Source organism: Lepidochelys kempii, chromosome 10, assembly GCF_965140285.1.
Source record: "Lepidochelys kempii isolate rLepKem1 chromosome 10, rLepKem1.hap1, whole genome shotgun sequence".
NCBI lineage: Eukaryota > Metazoa > Chordata > Testudines > Cheloniidae > Lepidochelys > Lepidochelys kempii.
Window position 1 is genome coordinate 46828655 of NC_136389.1, and position 19338 is coordinate 46847992.

At 52.8% G+C, this 19338-nt stretch overlaps 1 protein-coding gene across 1 annotated transcript; it reads right to left on the reverse strand.

Annotated features, from left to right (window-relative positions):
• Positions 1 to 9966: 9966 nt before the first annotated feature.
• On the reverse strand, positions 9967 to 18572 carry LOC140918551 (COMM domain-containing protein 4). Its single transcript, XM_073363259.1, has 8 exons — positions 18406 to 18572; positions 16692 to 16763; positions 15949 to 16014; positions 14954 to 14993; positions 12913 to 13032; positions 12366 to 12446; positions 11390 to 11566; positions 9967 to 11114 (listed from the first exon to the last, which is right to left on the reverse strand). Exons 1-8 carry the CDS (start codon positions 18406 to 18408, stop codon positions 11074 to 11076), a joined length of 600 nt encoding a protein of 199 aa, XP_073219360.1. The 5' UTR covers positions 18409 to 18572; the 3' UTR covers positions 9967 to 11073.
• Between the last annotated feature and the right edge of the window lie 766 nt (positions 18573 to 19338).

Consider the following 19338-nt stretch of genomic DNA (forward strand, 5'->3'; position numbering starts at 1 on the left):
GAGGTATAGTAACCCCAGGAAGTGTCACTGCTCCCCATACAGCTCCCATTAACCAAAACACATACACTGCAAACACAACAGTAAACCATAGATTAGCGCACACCCACTTTGGGTATGTCTACACTGCAAGGTAAGCCCAGGCTCAGACTTAGGCTCAAACCCTAACTCCTCTTCCCTCTACTCACAAATCTCTCAGCCTCAGGGCCATGGTGCTATGACCGCATGAAGATGGAAGATCTGAGCCGGAGTCAAGGTGGGGCCCAGAGTTCAAGGCCTGTCGTTTTGCACTGTAGATGCAACACCCCTTGGACATGGGATCTTGGAGTCCGCCGAAAGTATCCCACAATGCTATGGGCCGACTTCCTTTGTCCTCTCTCTCCCAAGAATCATTAATCGACTCTAGGGAAACGGAAGCACCTCCCCTTGTTATAGTACAACAGCTTTGTGGTTAACCCTTTTGTTTTATTCTGACTGCCAAGCTGCAAATATACCTTAGGAGGGCACAGAGCAGTCTGTGTTTGCAACGGATACCAAACAGAAAGTGTACTGCATCATGGTTGCAGAAGACAGCCAGAGCAAGATCTTGGTTAATCTCTGGTGCTAGGCCTGCAAAACAACTGATTTTCGTAAGAGTACTGGAATGCCCCCCTATACCAGCAAATAGCAAAGAAGCTGGTAGAGTTGGAAATTTACCGACCAGCGACCAGTGTGGGGAACAGATGAAGGGGCTCAAGAATGAGTTCTGGAAAACCAAGACTACAGCTGCACCTCTGGCAACTTGCCGACATCATGCCCGTCTTATGATGAGAAATTCATTATTCCAAATTGAGCTTTATACGGCAACCCATATATAAACTTTAATCTCTGCCTAAAGCTCTTACAAAAAAATACTGTTTTGCAAAGTAGTGGCTGGTGAGAGTATATGGCACAGAACGGAAGAACATATGAAAGAGAAGCATATAAAAAAAGGCAATTTTCAAGGATACACTTCACAGAAAGAGTCAGGAGTGCTACTGAAGTAGAAACAGTAGGGGGGACATTTTGTTTTTAAGTACCCTAAATATTTAAGTAGATTTCTTATTTTAGAAAATGTCCAGTTTCAAATTTATTGTATGTGTAATTATCTAAGGTCTTTGTTTAAAAGGGCAATTATAGTGTGCATATCATTTCTCAGTAGCGTGCTCTATGAATTTCCAGTTTCTCCTGTATACAAGTTTACTGGAATCTGATCATCATTGACTGACTGCTGCTTACCTTGGCCCCTCCCTCCAGTGCATGCCTTGTGTCAGGAGCAGCGGAATCTCTCTAAACTGTGGGGGGGGGGCACTAGTGCCTGAATCATGGCCCCACCTTCCTGCACCTCCTTTTCTCCCCAAGCCCCGGTCATCCCCCTGTGGCCCCGTCCTCACACCGCTCCTTCTCCCCAAGCCTCTGCTCCTGCACACAGTCCATTCCCCCTGAGGCCCCACCCCGCCTCTTCCCCTGAGGCCCTGGCCCCCACTCGCTGCTCTCCGCCTCCTCTCCTCCGTCACTTCTCCTTATGGCCATTAAAAAGTGATGGGGCCATGGCCCTCTGGCTCCCCCTGTTCCGGCACCCCTGTCTTGTGTATTCAATTACACATTTGCATGCCTGACATTCCACAAAATGGCTTCCTCCATATGCTGTGTGTGGGGGGTCATGCTGTTCACAGGACATCATTTTAAAATGGCGTCCTCCATGCTCATTCAAGGGCTGGATGGAATCTGCCCTCGGGCCCCCAGGTTTTTCTGCAGCATGGGTTGCACGTGTAAGCGGAGGAATAGTCCCACTATTGTGGGGAACTTTCCTGGCATCAGCACTACCCCGGTGAAGTAGGCTAGCAGAAGGATCTGAGTCCTCACTCCCACTTCCTTTACCCAGTGGCCTCCCTGCCCTTGAGGACTCCCCTTCCACACTCCTGTCTGGCAGAGTCCTCGTAACCCCAACAAGGCTGGGCCCAGGATTCCTGGGGGGCTCGACCCCCCCAACCCTGCTGTGGTCACCTAGGACAGGGGCTAGGGTGTCCCCACTCCGAAGTACTCTCTCTGCACTGGGCACTTCTCAGATCCACTGACCATTACATACACGTTAAAGAAAATGCAAGTTATTTAATCAACAATTAATTTTAAAAAGAATAAGGAAAAATGGGAAAGGTTAAAGGAAACACATCAACCCGCTCTGTGGCAGGGAACTTCACAAATAGTGTCTCTGGAATGTCAGGGCAGTTCACAGTCTGTTCCTTGTAAGTCCCAGGCCTTCTTCTCAGGCCCTGGCTTTGCTGCAGGGATGCTGTGGGTTGGACACTTGCTCTTGTGGTGACCACATGCTCTCAGGCTCTAAGTGGTAGGACCCTTCTGCCCAGTGTCACCCCTGCCCTGTCGGGGTTACGATCCAAACCTGGCCTGCAGAGCCTCTTGGCTGAGGCGTCTCCCTGTGCTGGGCCTGCTGCCCAGGGTCCCCCTCGGTCTCCCCAGCTGCTCACCGCACCCAGCTCCGGACTGCTCCAGCCCCAGCTGCACCACTTTGTCTCTGCACTGCTGCTGCTCTGCCTCCAGCTCCCTGGGCAGCTTCTTTGGCTCCTCTGGCGCTGGTTGCTGCAGCTCTGCTCCCAGGACAGGTCTGCTCTGCAGGCTGCTTCTGTGACTGCTCCCAGCACTGACCTGCTTCCTGGGCTGCTTTTCTGGCCCCTCTGGCTCTGGTTGCTGCAGCTCTGCTCCCAGGGCAAGTCTGCTCTCTCTGGGCTGTGCCTCTGGCTTTGGGGCTGCAGCTCTGCTCCCAGGACAGGGTCTTCTCTCTCTGGGCTGCTTTTCTGGTCCCTCTGGATCTGGCACAGCTCTGTTCCCCAGCTTACTCTGGGCTCCTGCTTTCTCCTTAGCTCAGCCCCACTCTGTCTGACCCAGGCAAATCCAGCTCACGGGGAGGATGGGACCTCCCTGGCCTCCTGACTCCCTGATTAGCCTGCCCGCCCTGTCATTCAGGCTGACCAGGAGCATTAGCCTCTCCCCATTGTTCCTGGGGACTATCAGTCTCAGAGTCCTGGTTTCCCATAGACCCTTCCCCTTTTAGTACTGGGAGCTAGCCAACCAAAACACCCCCACTGAATGTTAGTAAGGGGGCAACAGTCCCCTTACACATGCACAGATGGCATGCCCCTCTCTGGGAATATGTTCCTAAAATATGCGTTGGAGGCAGAACTGATTAACAAGTTTGCCCTAGACAAAGGAATGTGGACTTACCTCTCTGCCTTGGAAACTGTTGTGCATCAAACATTGTGAAACCAGCACAAAGGATGCTTCATTTGCATTTTAGATCAACAGAAGAACAAGGTATCAGGAGGATGAACAAACAACATGGCATCAGCTTCCTGAAGCACAAAAAGCAGGGGAGAAAAACCTTATTTGGGGATGCACTTCAAAATAAATATATTACTGGACTATAAGAAACAGAGGTGAGGATCTCTTAGTTACCTATCACTTAAGGGACAAAGGAGCCAGGGCTCCTGGAATCTGTGAAAGGGGGATCCCTCAGCCATGTGGGTTAGAGACACTGAGAACTGACTGCAGAGGGTGCTCCGGAGCTGGAAAATGAGCTAATTCCCAGACAGCCAACAGGAGGTGCCGCAGGGATGAGTCACACATTGTTACAAGTAGTTTGAGGGTGTCTTTTCCCTGTACACTGAGATGCCCACGGACCTGAAGATGCTGAGGATAATTAGATACAGCTCAGCTCCATAAAGATTTTTTTTGGAGAATTATTACTATGTGAATGAATTTAACATACAAAAAGGAAAAGGGGACTAAGAGGGTTAATATTTACTAACAATGGTGTTTCACAGGGCAAGGTGGAAGGGACAGGGCTACCCACTAGGATTCTTGGCTCTGAGCTTTATCTTCCTGTGTTTACTTTAGCCAAAGTCATCAGGAGTTTAGTTGGAGGAGCGTGCAGTGAGACGTAGACATGTATGGTACCCGATAACCTGGGAAGACGAAGTCCAATTCCTTGGACTCTTCTGTTAATTGATAACCTTCCTTGTCAGCCTGTGGCACAAAGAAATGGGAAGGAGATTTCTGTGAGCCAGGGAATCTGTATCGCCACTTCTACAAGGAGCTGGAATGCCATCCTCAGTGTTGACCTCACCTCCACTGCCTAGAACCCCGTGGATACTTCGGTGGGGCTGGAGGCAGTGCACAGTGGACCCAACCCCGAGGATGAAGTTGTGGACAAGGAGGTCGAGCTGAAGGATGATGTGGAGCACACAACAAGGTTGTCCAGTGGCTTGGCAAATCAGAACCTCTTCTCCACTCCGGAGGGGTCTAGCCAGTCCCAGCAGTCTGTCTCTGGTGTGCAAGATGCGGGAGAGGAGAGCTCTGGTAAGTGATCTTTTTGAGTTGATGCTGCTCTGTTATGAGGTAGAGCTGTCCTTACTCTGTATATTCTACAAGTGGGTGAAGGGATAGAAATGTACAAGACTAGCTGTGTTTGTGCGTGCTCTACATTCCCCTGTGCAGCTAAGCAGTGCAGTGCAACAGTGTGTCAATGCACACAGAGATTTCTAGCAAACTTTCCTGTAGGTACTTGCCAATCCTCTGCTAAACATTCCTTGGCAGAGCTCCTTTGTTCCTTCTCCCATTGTAGGAAACTTTCCCACGCTAATTGTCAATCACTTGTGCAGGGGCCAAAGCAGCAAACAAGCAAGCAAAAAAGTGACCCAGTCTGAAGCCGCACGTGTGCAGGAGATGCATCCTTGCTTATCCTCAGGAGTGAGATATTGGCTCTCTTTGTTGTCCAATTCTCCAATTTATCAAGATCCCTCTGAATTTTAGCTCCTGTAGATTAAAGGAGGGTAATTGGGACAGAATATACCCTGTGTTCACAGCCTACACACTACTGTAATAATGTCTGTAGAAGGTACGCCTTGCGAGGCATCATTGGAAAAAAACTCATAATTTACTGATCAATAATATAACAAAATGCGCATAGCAGCGTTACAGGTGAAGTTATAAACATAAGCTGAAATCATGACTAAGGCTATGTTTATACTGGCACTTTTGTCGGTAAAACTTTTGTCAGCCAGGGGTGTGGAAAAAAACCCACATCCCTAACCGACAAAAGCACCGGTGTGGACAGCACTATGTCAGTGGGAGATGCTACCACTGCTCGTTAGGGGTGGTTTAATTATGCTGGCAGGAGAGCTCTGGCACCTGATGATGCCTGTTTGCAGACAGCCACGAGTGGCTGGGGGAAAGTGAGAGCAAGCGAATCTGGGGAGGGAGACGTGAGTGTGTCTGCTGAGGGGAACCTGGCCGGCAGCCACAGCTCGCTCTGCGCTGCCTTCGGAGCTGGGTGGCTAGAGAGTGGCGGCTGCTGGCTGGGTGCTCCGCTCCGAAGGCAGTGCCACCGCCAGCAACTGAGAGAGGTGACTATGGGGGAGGGGAGCCTAAGGCAAATGTTGGGGTGACTATAGCCCCACAAGCTCCCCCCCCCCACAGTGCAGCCCCGGTCTATTGAGAAAGTTAATGTAATTTAACCCCACTACTAAATATGTTTCTGGGGGGAAAATCTGGTGGTATCAGGCACTCTGCCATAGAGCCCAATCACACTCAGCTGCACATGAGCTTAAAGATGATGTAAAGATGTATATGGATACTGTAGATCAGTGGCTCTCAACCTCTCCAGACTACTGTTCCCCTTTCAGGAGTCTGATTTGTCTTGTGCACCCCAAGTTTCACCTCACAACTACTTGGTTACAAAAATCAGACATAAAAATACAAAAAAGCGTCACAGCACACTACTGCTGACAAATGGCTTCCTTTCTCATTTTTACCATATAATTCTAAAATCAATCAATTGGAATATAAATAGTGTCCTTACATTTCAGTGTACAGTATATAGAGCAGTATAAACAAGTCATTGTCTGGATGAAATTTTAGTTTGTACTCACTTCGCTGGTGCTTTTTCAGTAGCCTGTTGTAAAACTAGGCAATTATCTAGATGAGTTGATGGACCCCCAGAAGATCTCTGCGCACCCTTAGGGGTATGCGTTCCCCTGGCTGAGAACCACTGATGTAAATGCATACTGACCAGTGTCAGAAAAGAGACAACACTAGCTACAACAGGCAACCCTGACAGACATGCAACTTCAAGAAGTTCTAAGTTACATAAGGGCCAGCTGGCCCAAATATCTAAAGAACACTACGGAAGTGAGAAGAGACTGCTTTGCAGTACATGGACAATTAAGCGAGTCAAATGGACACATGACTCAAGGCGATTGTGTTGTAATTCCAAATGAAATGAGAGGAGAAATCCTAAACCTCACCCATGAAGGACATACCATGTTGCAGTGTAATCGAGAAACTGAAATGCACTTTTGCTCACTTCCAGAACAATTAATGACAGACAACAGACCACAATTCCCTGCAGCAGAATTTAAGTCAGTCCAAATGAAATATGATTTTGACCGTATTAGTAGCAACTCACATTACCCACAAGCGAATGGAGAGGCTGAGAGAGCTGTACAGACAGCTGAGAAAATCCTACAGCAGGAAGATCCATTCCTTGCTCTTCTGAGCTCCTGATCAACACCTAATGGGTCTAGTCCAGTACAATTTCTGTTGGGAAGACAACTCAGAACTAATGAGCTGACTTACATTATTTTCTAGTCTCCAAAGTGGCCAGACATGGAGAAAGTAACCAAAACAGATAAAAAGGCTAAAAGAACTTGGACTTTTACAACAGACATAATCATTTAGAGAACTGCCGGATATAGAACCTGGTGACCGTGTTTGTGTCGGAATAGGATGGACAACTCCAGCTATTGTAAAGAAAAAATCCCACTTTCTCACACTCATTGCAACAACTGGCTGTGGTTGGTTTGGAAGCCTTGAGTCATCTTTGTGTTCTACATCGTAGAGTTTGTTTTGAAAACAATCAATCAACACAGCAAACTGTACAGCTGGCAGATGCAGAACACAAAGATGACTCAAGGCTTCCAAGCCAACCACAGCCAGTCATTGCAACTAATACACAACCAGATGATCAAACTTTCTCATGTTTGGATCATGTAATGAATATGACAAACTGGGAACAAGAGACTGAGGGGGAGTGGACATGTGGGGCGTGGGCTGCTGGACACGTTTTCAGGACTGGGTCAGGGTAAGTCAGAGGGGAGAGGGCCTCTGGAGTCCGGATTCACCCAGACTTGGCTGTAATTTCCTGTACTAACAAAGAACTTTTCTACGCTGTGGTCCAGACACCTAATAAATCCTTCTGTTTTACAACACTGGCTGAGACTCACTGCTGACTGAGGAAGTCGGGGGTACCTGGCTCGCCTTCGGGGTGTGTGTAAGGCTTCCCCAGGTGTCGTATTCAGGTGGATTCGCTGTGGGGAGCTCATGGTGTGAAACAGGGGTGCTGAAGGTTCCGAGGTCCATCCCAGGAGGTGGTGAAGCCAAGGAGGTGTACCATAGTGAGAGTCCCCCATACAGCCAAAACAGAAGAGACCTTGCCACACCCATGCCCTCCCTCTTTTACGTGGTGTAAAATAATGCGGATGTTGGATGTTCAGAAGCTGGGCTGGTTTTAAACTATCCCTCATCACTGAGTTTGTCTGACAGCAACCCTTCTCCTTTGCTAAAACAGGGACCCGGCCTGCTGTTCGACACACTGAGCTAATCCTACTGAGACTAACTTGGAGGCCGAGATGGGTTAGTTTATATTCCATTTCTGTAGCATCTTTCAGCCAAACAGCTCAAAGCACTTTTCCAAGGGGAGTAAGCATTAGTCTCTGTAGTGGGATTGCAGTCATCCCTCCCCTTCTGGGTCGGAGGCAGGCCACCCCCCTTACTATGTCACTGAGATCACTGCCTAGTCTCAGGGGAATTAGGAGCGCAGGCGTTAGTGTCCCAACCACCTTAATGGGCAAAACCCCAGCCAGTCTATAGGCACCGACCCTCAGGCCTGGGCAGAGCAAACAGGGAGTCTATGAGCTCCGGCCCGGGAATAGCAACAAAGGTTTAGGGGTCCAGGCCTCAAACAGGGCACGGCACCAAACGGTCCAAAACTCCAGCCCTAAGGCAGGGCAGTGAATAGTCAAGTGTCCTAGCTTTGGCGGAGGGTAGGCTAAGAATGGCCACCTGGCCACCAGTGGGGAGGTTGACACCCCAGAGGTGGGGTGGCAGTGGATAGGGGGACCTGGGCCCATCTGACTCCACCGGGTCCCAGCCCAGGGCCCTAACAGTGGCGGAGTGTTCAGTCCCTGGGGCAGCGGGGAATCCCACTGCAACACACTGATCGCGTTTCGGGCAGCACTACAGCCAGACTGGAGTTGGCTGCCCCTAGGCCACTTCCTACCCTCCCTTCGGGGTGTACCTGGATCAGTGGCTGTCCTCCATCTCCCCTGGGGCAGGTGGCCAGCATCGTCCCGACAGCTCCTTTGCTGACACAGGTTCCTCCAGGAACAGGGTGTTTCTTGGCTTGGCAGCGAAGCCAGCAGACTGGAGAGAGCAGTATGCATCTGTCTCCCTCGCTGTCTCAGCCCTGAGTTGGATGCTTCACCTTATACACTTCCTGTCCTGCCTATCCACTTCCGATGAGAGGGATGAGATGGGTCTGGCTCTGGACACAGAGGGTGGTTCCTCCCCTTCTGGGTCGGAGGGAGGCCACACCACCTCACATTCAGTGTTGCCAGCTCTCATGATACATTCTTAAAGCCCCAGCTCCTGGAATCATGCGATTCACAGCTTTCATTTAAATAAAACAAAACAAAAAACCTGACAAAGTACCCTCATGGTTGCTGAGACAATAAGCAAAAACAGGAACCCTAAAGGCTCAAAAAGCAGAAAAAAATAAAACCACAAGATTTATTATTTTTGAGCCAATCTCATGGTTTTGGGGGACTGATTCATTATATGTGAACACTTGGGGTTGGCAGTGCTGGTTTCCCACAATTGCAGATGGGGAAACTGATGCACAGACAGGCAGAGCTATTTGCCTGAGAATACAGAATCAGTGTCAGAGCCAGGAATAGAATCCAAAACTCCTGCCACTCTGGTTTACCTCCCCAGACCATGCTGCCTGTGATGGACAAACCAACCACCAAGAGACGATGGAAGAGGCAGAAGTGTAAGTCAAGACAAGAAAATGGGGATTAAAAATAACAAAATGGCTTTCTCCCCTCCCTCCAAGAAGAAAATGTTATAAAGGGATACCACATTTGGCCTTAGAAACTAAACAATTTCGTGTACCATTTTAACTGTATTGCCTTTCAATTAATGGAACACGGCCTTATTCTTAACAATACAGGGCTGCCCTGGTCCGTTGCTGTTCAGCAGCAATTTACCAAATGTAGTTCAAAGGCTGCAGTTAAAATGGTTACCCACTTCACTGCCTCAGGGCTACGCGGGCTTTGCACTAAAGAAGCAACTGCATGATCCCCAAGCTGTGACGTTCCTGTAAATCAGAGCCCTGAGCTGTAGCCAGGAAAGGGGGTTAGCACAATAGGGCACCAGTGGCAGGGGCCAATGTAAACGGAGCACAATTTAAATGAAGTTACCAAAACCCAACTGGTCCCCCGATGGCTGTGTTACCAGAGCTGTGCTTGGGGCAACGGCTGGACTAGCCAGGGTTGTTACAAGACAAGGCTGGGGCGAGCGAATAGTTTATGGACTTTGCCTACCCTGGCTCTGGTTTCTACAAAGGTCAGGACTGAAGGAACAGGGAGGGTGTATGTGGGATGGAGAGACATTGACAGAGCTGCAGGGGGTCGGCAGCTGCCGGTGTGATTAATTTTGCCTGTGGCATCAGTCCCTCCCGTTCAAATACGAAAGATTTACTCCAGTTATTTAAAGAAACGTCTCTGTTCCCCATCTCATGAGGGTTTCAGAAATGAGGGCACAGGGGTAACAAGGGAGGCAGCAGTGCAAATTAAAAACGCTCCTGCGGGGCACTGCCTTTGTTAACCACGTGGCTTTATTGGATCCCGTTGGCAAAACAGGAAACATTACAAATAACTGGCTTCATGTGCCAAGGCCAACCGTAAACACATGGAGAGATTCGCAGATGCACGTTCCTGCTGATCCTTTATTCCATGCACTGAGCTGCCCTGGAAAAGGTGGTAGGTGCGGGGGGTGGAAGGAAAGATAGAAAAGCTGCATTTATTCCCCCACAGGCAAGAGGCTCCTTTAGAGGAAGTGGAAAGAACAGTGGCAAAGTGCTTTTTAGGGGAGGGATGCGGGGGAGCAAGAAGGGACTAGAGAACGCTCCATCTGCTTCAGCTGCCTGAAACTTCCCAACCTCTTATGTACGACTGGGAGAGTTGCCCCAGCCACAGGCATCCCAGATTGCTGCAGGAGTTCAGTCAACAGGTGATGTGGAGCTGGCCTAGCCGCAGCGTTTGGTGGGCTGCAGCACGCTACGTCTCCAGAGGAGACATGGGAACCCGCGCGCCTGCCCTGGAGTAGCCACAGGAGACAATTCAGGCAGAAGCAAAAGGGCAGATCAGCTCCCTGCAGCTGTTCAGGAACAGAGCCACCAACAAAGGGCTGGGCAGGGGATTTCAGGGTCTTTCAGTGTTAAACTAGCCTCCAGCCGGCAGGCCTGGGTATTCTCCGGAGGTGTGTGTGTAACACGGTGGCATGGCCCAAGGGTTTGGACACCTTTGTTATGGGAACTCCGAGCTGAAGCTGGTCTCGAGGTGGAGATCTCATTAGCAGATGCAGAAGCCACCAACCCCCCCATCCACCATTGCTCTGGGGGTGGGTCCTGGGGTGGGGGTCCTGGAAGCACAAGGGCTTGTAGGCAGGTTGGAGGAGGGGCAGGCAGGAGACAGCAAGAGAGGTGGGCAGGGGAGACAGCAGCCAGCAAGAGTGGGAAGAGCAGTCATCAGTTTCAGCTGCAGGGATCTGAGAAGGGAGGAGAGAGCCCAGTCCAACCTCTGCCCAGGCAGTGTCTGCGGTTGTGTGCAGCGAGGGGCTTCCCCAGCGGAGGAACCACACCCACCAGACTCTCCGATGGGCCTCTGCACAATCAGCTGGCTCCTTCCACGCTCGCTGCCCTCCTCAGCTGAGAGTTTTCATCATGGCGTGGGCCTGTCTCAGCTCTGAAAGTGGAAGAGGAGATGCAAACAGCCAATGGGGGCAGAGTGACCTGGATCTCAACAGGGGACGCTGCAGCCAGTTCCCAATTCACTGGTCACAGCAGGGCAGAGAATAACCTCTCCGCTGTGAGCAGGAACAGAGAAATGACACGACAGGAGACAGCCGATCTCTGCCCCAGCCAGTAGGAGGAGCAGAGGGGACACAGGAAAGGAAGCACAAGCTGGCAGGGCAGGGACGAGGCGAGCGATTCCAAGCTGCCCATCTGCTGTCTACTCACCTGCCAGTAAGACCCGGAACTTCTCTGCTGACATGGTCATGGCAAAGGGCTCCGTCCCGCCTCGGTCCCCGGCTCGCACGGTGAACTTCAGGTGCACGAGGGGCTCGTTGACCTGCTGGAGCTCGCTGGAGCTGAGTGTGTGATCCACCCTCCAGGACACAGAGTCCAGACGGTTCACTGAGGACAGAGGCAGAGCCAGTCTCAGGTTTGCACTGTCAGTGTAAAACACTCTCTCTATGCACAAGCCGGCGATATAGATTTGGGAAGCATTTTTCAAGAGCATTAAGCGGCTTCTCCCACCCCTGAAATGCAGCCACCTCTGGTGTGTGCGCAACACAGCAACTGTCTTACCAGCCCACATCGACAATGTAAGACATTACAGGAAGGAAATGTCTCCAGTTGAAATAACAAGGGAGTTTCGGTCAGTGGAGTGGAGCGCTCCGAGATAGCTGTGTTATCCCAGCCACAACCCTCATTGCAAAGATTCCCATGAGTCCAAGTGGTTAGCACCGCCTCAGCTCTGTCTCTCTGTGTGGCAGTGAAAGACAACGTAGAGGGCAGAGCACTGCCTAGTGCATCACCTGCACCATTCCCTGCTGCACTTGGATTATCCCGGAGGTGAACTAACCTGGACAGCTCCTAACCTACCGGGCTGACAAGGTCCCAGCTCAACGTGGTCGGACAACAGGGTTCTGCTCCCAGCTCCTGGTCACCCCCTCGGTTGTTGCTGAAAACCCAGGCACCCTCAGCAAACTGACCCGGTCCCACAGCCCTCAGGAGCAAGTTCTCCCCAGGAAGTCCCAGAGGAGAATGGCTGGGGAAAGTCCTATTGAACTTCCATCCATGGACACAGGAGAACAGCTGGAGGAGTTGGGGCAGAGGGTACCAGCAGGGCCTGTACCCCTGCTGAAGGACCATCTCCCATCTGCGGCCTGGAGCAGTGTCAGGTTTGCACGGCCAGAGGGGGAACACTTACATCTCAGGCTGCGTGCCCTCAGGCTGTCCTGTAGGGGGCTCTGTTTCTCCTCATAGGACCGGCATAATCCTGTGGCATGTTCTACAAAACACGGAGACCAAGAAATCACCCACCAAAGAGCATCAGATCGGTCCCTGCACAACACGACTCCAGTTCCAATGGGCTCAGAAGGGACCCTGGCTGCGAACAGCTGAGTTGGCCTGTTTAGCAGGGGGACTCTAACAGGATGCTGATGCTGGGGCGTACCAGGGATACCGGGGGGACAGTGGTACCCTAGGGCATTTCAATCAGAAGATGGCCCAGGTACTGCTCCAAAGTCTTTCCTGCTGGTTGACACAGCGAGTTCTAACTTCTCGCTGATGGGAGAGTGCTGGAGCAAGGGTGGAAGGACACAATTATCCAGAGTTACAGCCTGGTGCGTGGGGTGCATAGACCGGGCTCCTCCTCTGGCTGACGTCACACCAGACAGGCTGCTGCTACTGACCCCAGGGCTCCCCAGTGCACTGCAGCCCACTCCGAGGGACCCATCCCCTGGCACTTCCCCTACCTTTGGGCAGCCCCAGCTGTTGCAGCTCGCTGGACAGAGAGTCGCTGTCTACGCTGTGTTTGGCCGCACTGGAGAGGATGAAGCTGAGCACGGCAATAGTGGCCTTCACGTCCCCAGACTCTGGAGAGAGAAGGAGAAATCTTTGGGCCTCTGCATGGCAGCAGGGCTCTTCCCTGCAGGGAGGCAGCTTTGATAAACCCTTGCAAGGGTCCGTCTCCATTGTCGTAGGATCCGACAGCCCTTGACGTGGCCTGCCCTTTGCAGTTCATCGTCTGCAAGAGACTAGAGAGGGTGCACGGACAGACGCCACCTCGCACTGGGCCACAAGGGGCAGCAGGGAAACAGGCATAAAGAACTGGACTCATTGTCACCAACCTGGGTGAGAAGCAGCAATGGGCTGATATGTGTGGTGGGGGGGAGAAGAGTCAAGTGCAACTGGCAATGGTCAAAACAGGTTAGGATTTAAACAAGCCTGGGACAGGCAGAGGTTAAGTCTAACTATAATCAACTGATGCTAGGGATCCAAATACTAATAATGGCCAAGGGCCAGAGGAGTAAGGGCCTGTCTAAGCGAACACTTAGCTCGTGGCAAGCAGGGGTGTAAAGCTGCCCTGCCCTAGCCAGCTGCGTACTGTCCGTGGACCCTGCTGCTGCAGACTAACAGCTCCCTAGGGCACTTTCACCTACTCCTGTTTCCAAGCAGGGCGGATCCCAGGCGCACTGCGGAACTCGGGGTGTGGAGCAGGGTCCACCCAGTCACCTAGCACGTGGCCGATTTACACCCTGGTTTGCTGAAACTAACCATTCGTACAGCCAAAGCCTAAGGTTAACACTGCACCATAATCGGGCCAGTGGCAGTAAGGGCCAAGCCACAGCACGGCAACTCAGCTGGGGTCAGCTCATTCATAAAAACCAAACCAGACATTTCACAGCTTACATCACAGTCCCATCTGGCCTCGATCGTCCAGTCTGATCTGTGTAACACAGCCCACTGGGCGTCCCTGAATTAATGCCTGTTTGAACCAGAGCAGATCTGGATTTAGAAATCGCCAGTGATGGAGAGCACTTGGGCAGTTGTTCCAGTGGTTAAGGACCCTGTTAAAAACACCTTATTTCCAGTCTCAATTGGTCTAGCTTCAACTTCCAGCCATTGGCTCATGTTAGACGTTTGTCTGCTGGACTGAAGAGCCAATTATCAGCTGTTTGTTCCCCATGTAGGTACTTACAGGTTCCCATCACATCACCCCTTAACCTTCTCTTTGTTGCGCCGACCAGGCTGAGTTCCTGGGACCCATCCCCTCCCGTCTGCATTGCCACACTAAAACAGCAAGTTCTGCAGGGCAGGGACGGGGGCTGTTCGGGCAGCGCCTGGGAAGTTTTGATTGCTACTGTGATCACCACAACCATCAGGCGCAGGGCTCTTCCACACGCTCAGGAAAATGGTGTTATCCCCCAACGCAAGGGCCCAGAACCACCCAAAAATATAAAGCCAGGGCAGCGTTTGGAGTGAGAAGGGGAAACTCGTCAGGCTGCCGATTAGCAGCGTCTCCCCCAGACAGAACAGGGGCAAGGACCCTGGGAGATTAGCAGGGCTCCTGTGCTTGCTCACAAGCAGAGGGTGCCGTTGGTTTCCAGTGGCTGAGCATTAACTCTTCAGGCCTTCACTGCTTCAGGACGTGCCTCTCCACTCGAGACCCCAGCCAGCGACGCTTTTCAGACAATGTGGCTAACAAAGCCGAGCCCGGCGCCCATAAACACTGCAGGTAAAATGTCCTCAGCCAGGGCACTGGGGTGTGGAATGGGCCGGGGGGGAGGTAAGAGTCAGCCAAAGCCTGGCCTAGCATCTCAAAGCCACCGGTTTTCCGCAGCCTTCCTGCCGTAAGCACAGACAGAGGAATGTCAATTCTAGTAATGAAGCCAGCAAAGCTCCCTGGAAGGCGGGTGAGGCAAAGAGCCAAATCCACCGTGACGGCCTCATGGACAGCACTAGAGGAGCCCAGGCTACGGGCACCCAACTGCTCTGAAAGGGAACGACACTCACCAAACTTGGCATCCGACGTTAGCTTCAGGATCTTTTCATACTGCAAGAGAAGAGCAACACCCAGGTCCATCAGCCCCAGGGGACCCTGCTCCCGGCGCACACAGCACGGTGCAGAATGATCACTGAGCCCTCACTGAGCAGATCCTCCATGGGGCAAGCAGAGCCAGGCTAAGGTCAACACAAGGGGCCTCTGGTTTTGGGTGCACTTGGAGTCAATAGGAGCAGTGGGGGCTCAGCACTTCTGAGTAATGGGGCCAAGGTGTCTCAAGGGGGGACCCAAATTACTAGAAGCTGTTGGATTTAGCCTAAGTAACTTGCCCAAGGCCACATGGCACATGACTGATCTGGGACTAGGACTCCTGGGTTCCTGGCTCCCACTAGACCAAGCTGCCTTCACAATGAGAGGGTACAGGATGGGCCATTCCCACTGGCTGCTAGTGCTCCAGGCATGTCCTACAGGGAACCTCCACAATCCAAACAGCGGGTCAGCTGCTGTCTGTGATGGGCGTTACAAATGGCTCAGGCCCATGTCCCCAAGCGGCCAAACCCCCTTGCTGGGAGACTGCAAGGGAATCCATTTTGTCAACCACCGGCCATTCTCCTAGCAATGGCAGGGCTAATGGGTGGATGAGGTGAAACAGACCACACAGGACCCTTAGAGCAACTATTATTTACTAGTAAGTATTTAGCAGCTGTACGACCCTTTCCACCAGCAGATCTCCCCGATGAGGGACCATCACTGGCCTTCTTTTACAGATAGGGACACAGGCTTTAGGCACCCTGCCCAAGATCAGTGGCAGAGCTTGGAATAGAACCCAGGTGTCCTGACTCCCACTCTGATACCCCACCCACTCCACCGCACTGCCTGCCCTGAGGCTGGCCAGCTCGACATGGCCCATGCCACCTAGCCAGTGGGAGGGGAGACTTGAGTCTCTGCAATCGCAAGATCCCAGCTCAGCTGGGCTGAACGTGGGAGAAGAACGCCCTTCACTTACATCAATCCCCTCACCCTGCAGGTCCTTGAGCACCTGGCCACAGATGAGCTTCAGCTTCACCGAGGACTGGAAAGGAGAGAGCAAGAAAATAAAACCCCACCACAATGCTGGGCCTGGCGGGCACTGTCTGGCAGGAGTCTGAGCTCCCCTCAAAATACACGCTCTCCGCTACTTCAGCGGGACCCATTTCAGCCTTGCCCTGCCCCAGCCAAACAGCCACTGGTTTGGGTTGTTTTTAAACCACTCGCTTCTTGCCACTTTGGGGCACACCATGGTTTGGATTCCCTGAGAGTTGGATGCAATGGTCAAGCTAAAGCCCCAGCCAGCTCTTGTGCTGCACTGAGTGTATTGCTCGAGCCCTCAATCAAAGCCTGATCTACGTACTTCCCAAGCCTCTCCCCGCTCTCTTAAGAGATGCCCTCCCTGCTCTCTTAGAGACGCCCTCTCAACCAGGGACAGGTGCAGAGTTCACGCCGGTTGCTCAGGGACCTGAGCTCTCCCCCTTCATCAGACACCCCAAGTCCCAGAGCTCAGATCGGGATGCATCACTCAGATATTCCCATTGCTCCCCCAGGCCGTAGATACCCCTCTCGACGGTCAAGGCTCCATGCTGACTGTCTGGTTTCACAGCACCCGATACTGTCTCTGTGGGGGTTTAAGAGCAAAAAGTGCTCAGATCCCAGGCTGCTGGGCACTGGGTAAGATCCAGAAGAAAACAGAGAAAGAGAAAGCTTCCACTTAACTATTTTGGCCAAGGTGCTGATTTCGGCCAGGACCCAGTCGGGACAGTCCAAGTCTCCGCAAAACCGGAACCTCTGGAAGGAGAAGATCGGGGGCAGTTAGGACCCAGGCGGCCTTTGGGCCAGGGGACGTCAGCGGCAGAGAGTCCTTTGCAGGGCAGCCCTGCTGTTCTTGCCAGAGCAGGGGAATCCTCATTTCCCACCGTTATTGCTGCCCTGTCTCCATTGCACCAGAAGAGCCGCCCCCCCCGAGAATTCTCTCTTCTCTGGGTACTTGGCTGCCCTAATCTCCAGTCTCTGCTCTGGCTGAGCCTACTGCAGAGTTGGACAACAGCTGGGTCGATCCGGAGATGTACAAATAACTCTCCTCCTCAGGCCCTGGGTCCCCACTGTATAAGGCCCCGTGAACTCAGGCGCAACGGCTCCGTGCATGGAGGCCATCAGCCTTTGGAGCAAGCTCCTGGGGAGAACAACCAAACTCAGCTGGCCAAGCTCAGCCCTGGCACGAGGGGATGCAACTACCCTGAATTCAATGGGCTTCCCCCAGGGCTGAACTGGGCCCAGAGTCTGAAGGAGACAGACTCATCCCCGGAGAAGGAAAGAGTTGGAGGGGGCTGGGGTATGCCCAGAGGGATCAGTTTGATGAAGGGGTGGGGTGAAGGTAGGACAGGGCAGATGGCCCCTTCCTGTTCCTAAACCTCTTCCGTTCCTAATAGCTGCCAGTTAGGCCGCAGCTTCAGCAGTTTAACCCAGCAAATGCTGGTACAGACCATGAGCCTGCATCCTGGAGCAGCTGCTTTATACCCGCTGCAGTTAGGCAGTGAGTGCAAGGGAACAAGTCTCTGGGAGCTCACGTATACAGGTCCACAGGCTACAGAACCTGGCATAAGCTGCTCAGAGCAGGGGGCAGACATCTGGGTCGAGGGGAGCAGGATGGCTGATCCCCCCAGTGTTTAACATTAACGTGGCTCTGAAATGATCCTTTCCCCTCCCACTCATTCCCCTGCACATCCAGTGCTGAAGCCTTTAGTACTCCCTGCTTTAGAAACACAGGTGCTGCTACAGCAACAGCCCATCAGACCCGGCATCCTGCCCCCAGCCCTGGCCAGTGCTGGCTGCTTCAGAGGAAAGATGCATTACAAGGAGTTGTCACTTGCCCCATCCTGCAGGGCAGTACTCTGGGTGGTGGGAGTGAGGCAGGGAAGGCAGCGTTTCCTTCCTGACCCCTGCAGGCTACTGGCCTGCACCCTGAAGCAGGAGATTCATTTATCCCGAGCACATTTAACTAGGAGAGGTATTAGAACTCAAAGGGGCGTCATTCCATTCCCCGGCTGCCACTGTGGGTTCCCCAGGCCAATTACCCACTGTGCAAAGGGGCAGCGCTTTCCATTTGCTCCAACTCCTTCCTGGGACCCCACTGATCTCAGGTCACCGGAGGGAGGAAGCAGTTTTTAAGCCAGACCCTTCACAATGTTTAACCCCAACTCCCCTCTCCCCCCAGCTCTCCCCCTTCCCTGACGCACATGTTAGGAAGCTCGTGACACTGGCCTGGCGAACCCCAAGGACTGGGCTAGTAACGGGGAGCCCCCAGGCGTGGCTCCCGTTGTACCCAGAGTCCCTGCTGCCCCAGGAACTCAGCTCTGCATCGCCGCCGGCCCCCAAATCCCAGCAAAGGCCTAACACCCCCCAGCCAGCCATGCCCGGCGCCTGCGCTCACCATGGTTTCCGGCTGTCTCTGCAACGCCGGGCACGGGACCCCTCACCCACGCCAGGGCTGGAAGCCATCAGCTGATCTCGGAGCGCAGTCAGCTGACCACAGACTTCCCTGCGCCGCAGCCTGTCAGCAGCTCGCTGGGCCGAGTCAGCTGACCGCAGGGTTAGTGACACTTCAGCCGTGGAGCCTGCTGACTTATTGCACAGACTGAGCCTCAGCCCCTGGCAGCTCTTCCCTGCTGCCAGCAGGGGGCGGCAGAGGCCTTCAGATCTGGGTCTTAGGCGTTCTAGTCCCAGCTGCGAAGCAAACCCCGCGGGTTGCCCCTGCCCCTTCGGCTGCTCTGAAAGGGAGACAGACTGAATGAGCAACTGGATGTCCACTGGCCTGTTAACCCTGCTAGCTACAGCTGCGGCTCCCTGCTGCACAGGATGTGAGCATCTCATGCTCTTAATGTATTTGTCCTCACAACATTCCTCAGAGCTGTAGACGCTGGTGCTGGGGGTCGGCCCCACGCTGGGTTGAAGTGGTTCCCATCATATACAGGGTTTACAGTTTAGTTCAATAACTCTCAGCACCCCCACTAGACAAACTCTTCCAGCGCCCCTGCTCAGAGGGAGGGAAGTACACAGCACAGAAGAGGAACCGAGGCAGAGAGACTAAAGCCCAGATCCTGAAAGCTACTGCCTTCCCTTGATTTAAATTCAATGGAAGTTGGGAGTCTAAATATCTTTGAGGATCTGGGCCTAAGTGATTTGCGCAGGGCAGGGACTGGACCGGACCCCCCACTCCCGGCAGCAGAGCCCCTTGGAGGAAGGGCACCTCTGCTCTGGAACCAGTGTCTGCCAGGGCTGTCCCGAGGGAGTGAGCTGGGCAGGGAACAAGAAGCAGCAGAAAAACCATTCCATGGGCCACCCTTCCCCGGAGAACTCCCCAGCT